Consider the following 4,822-nt stretch of genomic DNA (forward strand, 5'->3'; position numbering starts at 1 on the left):
ACATTTGAGCCACATATCAACAGGAAACCAACATTTATTCCACAATCAAATTACAATCAAATTCAAACAAGAAAAATATATTACATATTATAATTTACTTTTCTATTTCCTAACAGGCATACAAAAATATTTATTTTTCCTTGCGTTTCTCTTAAACTTCAAGTAACCTACATACAATTAAATCAACAGGTGGTCAGTAATGCCAACCTTGTAGCACTTAAACAGATTATTTAATCAAAAGACAGAACTAGGTAAAACAGAAGCGGTCACATTTTCAACTTGGTAAATATGTCTGAATGTTTTGCTCACAAACCTCCTCAGATACTGTACACTGAAAATCTTAAACTGTTTGAAACTTCAAATGTTGGTACAGTGAGAATCACGCTCTCCCTTTTGGCTAATCAGCATACGTTAAGATTGCTTTCTGCAAATTTGTAAAAAAACAACAACAACAACTCACATCCACCATTGTCAAGTAAAATCAGTTACATTGAATTACAGCTTATATTGCACATAGACATATTCCATAAAACAAAGGTGTGTCTTATCTTTACATTATTTACAGAATGCATGTGCCGGGAGTTCTTTCCTCGTGGAAAGGCGCAGCACCAAATGTGCACTTATTTGGGATAAACTCCTCTAAAAGCCCTCTTCGAGTATTCCTCCACTCAAACATGAACAAACATGTTTTCCATGGGATTTATTTTGTATTAAAGAAACTGTACTTACATTTACTTTTGAAATTAATAGTGACATCATTACAGTGTCATACTCATAAAAGAGCCACGCATGGCATTGATCATACTGTGGTTTTCAGTAGGGGTGTGCCGACTGTTGTACATCTGTTAATTAGGATTTCTCGTAATCGGATGACACTCGTTATCGGACAACCAGGAGTGAGGTTTAAATGGTCAAAATGACGGGGCTTCGCAAGTCAGACTGCGCAAGACCGGATAATAACGAGCGCCTGTCACTATTTCTCCTCAGAAATTGCAAGGGGCCTAGCGGAGATTGACATTATGATGATGGTGATGAGAGATATTATATAATTGTAAAAGAATAAATAAAAAATATTGATCATTGATTTTGTCAGTAAATATAATACATTTGGCTTTTGCAATTAACAGTTAGAGTTTTACAGACACAGAAAATCAAAGTTCAATAGTTTTTATTTCTTCTTATACAATATTCCCACAGTTTCTGAAGGTATGCGCTTTTACCTGAGGTAAACACAAACTGGTGCACGTTCTCCGCTCACCTTTTGAATGAGAGACAGGGTGAGGAAATTGGCAGCAGGCACATCGCACACATCTCCCAGTCTCGTTTACAGACAGCTAAACTGGCCAGTGGAGTAATTATTTTGAGATAGAAAGGAATCTTCTCAGATTATTTTAGATAATATCTAAAAATTATCAGATGATGACCGTACATTAAGCGATTAAATAAACCAATATATAATGAATATTAAAACAAATGTATAAATGGGTAAATAAAATAAAAAAAAAGATTAATTAACCAATACATAAATTGAGGTCCTGTGAAAAAAAATCTAAAGCAAGAAGACTAAGAGTGAGTATATTACAATTACAGGTAAAACATGAGGAATAATAAGGAGACATTTCAAGGAGTGCAGCATCATTTCCCCCTTCCTATACCCATCAACATGAGAGCATTTCAGAGTTGTTGTTTTAAAGCAACTAACACACCAATATTAAATCAGGAACACTACACATTCAATATGAGTGTAAAACTTCAAGGTCTGCTATTGGGAAACCACACATTCAATATGAGGACTATATGAGAATCCTGCTAATAGTTGTTCTATAGATTTTCAAGTGTTATATACATTGATTTCAGAGGGGCCACACTAAACGCATGACATTGGTGCAAATCCTGCAGGTGTAAACATCTAAAAAGCCAGAAATGTGTTTCTATTTCTGTCAAATGCAAATGGTATATTAATAAACATCTGCTGTAAATCTAATCTCGGAGCCTAGAATCTCATCTCTTGATTCAGATTCAAGGGACGTAGGAAGTAAACATTGTACAGGTTGTCAGCAAGTCTCCAACCTCCTTAAGCTTTTGCTGAGTCGCTTGCGATGCCCTCTCCGTTTCACCCTGCTCTCTGTTTACAACTCAGACTCCGTTCCATCATGCCCTCACAAGTCTCAGTCCCCATTGGACTCTAAGACTTTCTCCGCCAATATCTCCTGGAAGGTAGATAGTTGCTTCATCTGTTCCGTCTGCATAGAGTGTCTCCTCATCAGTTTCTTCTTCATCTTGAAGTCCGGGCCCCGCTTGGGCGAGGAAGGGGCCACTGGAACCAGGATTTTGGGACCGGAGTGGACTGGAGATGTAGGCTTGCCATTGGCTCGGATATCTGGGATGGGCCGCTGGGGGTTGACATTGAGCGGGGGCAGGAAGCCAGGCCTAGTGTGGGATATGTGGTCCAGAAGGAGGGTGCCCGAGCCCCGGCGCTCCAGCAGGCCAGGGGGACGCCTGCGCATACTGATAGGAGACACCGAGTTGGGGATGCTCTCCAGGGACTCTCGGGACGAGCTGGTGAGCAGGGAGAGGGGCGAGGCATTGTACTTCCGCCGCTCCACCGACACCCGCCCCGAATCGGGAGACCCGGGGATGGACTCAGGACACAGGTGCGTGTCCGACTCATAGTGCTCCATCCGGGTGAGTTTCGGGTGAGCCAGTGTGCGTGCCGCCACCAGCCCTGGTCCTCCGGCAGTAGTTTCCTGGGACTCTGGTGCTGTGTTCCTGCGGTACAGGATCTGGTGCTGCTGGACTTTGTCTGCCCAAGAGGAGCTGCAGAAAGTGGCGCAGTCCTCAGAGCAAGAGCGGTCAATCAGTTTGGGAGAGGAGGGGTCGTGTGTCTCGATGCTGTGCCGGCGTGACAGGAGAGGCCTGCCGGGGCCCGAGATAGACAGACCATTAATCTCTGTGAGGATCCTCCCCCCACCTTCCTCCTGCAGGTCACTGTCCACCCGTTCCTGGGGGACCCCAGTGAGCACCGAAGGCGCCACCAACCCCCAAGGCTCTGAGTTAAGCCTCTTCAGGAGCTTGCGTGGTGGTGGCCTCTTCTCCCCTGGTGGTCGGGCAGAGGGCAGGGGCAAGGCCGACGTCAACGCGAAGCTGAAGATACTCTCCTCCTCCTCTGCCTTCTCCACTGCTGGAGAGTTGGAGGTGCGGATCTCTACCTCAGAGGGCGACATACATGCCACAGGCGACAGTTTGTCTACCACATTGGGTGAGGGCGGGGAGTTGAGGTACTGCTTAGTCTTCTTGGTACCCAATGGGGAAGTGTCAGTGGTGATGATGATCACCTCCTTGCCCTTGGCCTTGCAGGCATCCAGCAGGACCTGCAGGGTGTCCCGGTCGCCTCGGTTGATGGCGTGGACCAGGGCAGAGGAGCCTGAATAGTCTTTGAGGCTGGGGTCGGCTCCATTCTCCAGGAGCAGGGACACCACCTCCTTGCCTCCCTGCTCGGCGCAAGCGTGCATCAGAGCAGTCCGGCCGGACTTGTCCGGGATGTTTGGATCAGCACCTTTCTCCAGGAGGTAACGCACCATCTTCTGGCGGGTCTGGGGGTCATCATAGCCAGCAATGCATGCGGCTGAGATGGGGGTTTCTCCCCGCTCGTTGCCCTCATTGATGTATGCTCCCCCCTCCAGGAGCAAACGGGTCAGTCGCAACTTGCCCTGGAAGACGGCTTTGAGGAGGGCATTCCCCTCTATGTGCAGGGGGCCTCCATCTCCCATAGTGCCTCCTCTTCCTTTGCTTCAACCTGCGTCCTGCTAGTTATCTTAGCAATTCACAACCATTCTGAATGAGAAGCCGGAGAGAGCCTGTGGAGAAAAACAAAGAGAAACCATCAACGTTATATTGAGTGAACCTACAGTACATGATAGTGCTGTAAGAGGTCTTTACATAGTGCTTACAAAATGATAGCTTTTTTTTCCTAAGGGGGAAGGTGCTGTCTAAAGGAAGGTGACTTGTGTAAAGGTTTTGAATAAAGACAAGTTGGAAAGCAGGGTTGACCACTCATGAAGAGTCAAGTTTGGGATGCTGTTTTGGGGCATTCAATGCATTTAAAGATCTGGTTACGGCAATGATTGAACAGGACTTTGCACATTACAGTTCCATAATACACTTTCACTCGAAGAGGGAGAGCACAGCTTTTGTGGTTTATGATTTATAATTAAAATAATTTTGCTGTTGTCAAAACCTGTTTATATTTTATTTGAATTTTAGCGTTGAGCATTGAAATTACAAATAGAATAGAATCTGAAAGCACTTTAACTGGCAAGAAACACATGAATGTTGGTTTCCTCCAAGCGCAAATCTGTCTCTTATCACTGATGATAATGAGCCATTGAAACATGGCTGTATACAGACTTCAGAGTTAATTTCCAGAAAGTGTTTATTCATTTATTAATGCCAAAGTTATCCCCACCTCTGACTGTCCTTTTGGATATAAAATGTATCAAGTTACTCAACGGTACAGTTCTATAATTCTAGGGTCACAGAAATGTGTGTACTAGTTTTAGTTAGGGGGTTACTACTTCGACTTACTTTAGTCAATACAACAAACAAAAAGCAAGAAACAAAACAAACAAAAAAATACACTTGTGAGTATGTGAGAAAAAGTATGTGAACTAGCCTAATGGGCAGTTTGACTCATCAGACAGGTCCTTAGTATGGGCAGCAGCGCTGCTGCGGCAGCCATGAGTTGTGAAGACGTGTGAAGTGCTGCCGAAAGCCACCACAAGGTGGTGACAAGACAAGAGCTGTGAAGGATGTTTGAAAAAAT

At 44.6% G+C, this 4,822-nt stretch overlaps 1 protein-coding gene across 1 annotated transcript; it reads right to left on the reverse strand.

The window, feature by feature from the left end:
• Nucleotides 1-2,168: 2,168 nt before the first annotated feature.
• Nucleotides 2,169-3,770, reverse strand: ankrd34a (ankyrin repeat domain 34A; the record flags this gene model as incomplete). The annotated part of the gene is made up of 1 exon (XM_083678326.1): nt 2,169-3,770. The coding sequence occupies one exon, from the start codon at nt 3,768-3,770 to the stop codon at nt 2,169-2,171; it is 1,602 nt and encodes a 533-aa protein (XP_083534452.1).
• Nucleotides 3,771-4,822: the final 1,052 nt, after the last annotated feature.

This window comes from Argentina silus, assembly GCF_951799395.1.
Source record: "Argentina silus genome assembly, chromosome: 10".
NCBI lineage: Eukaryota > Metazoa > Chordata > Actinopteri > Argentiniformes > Argentinidae > Argentina > Argentina silus.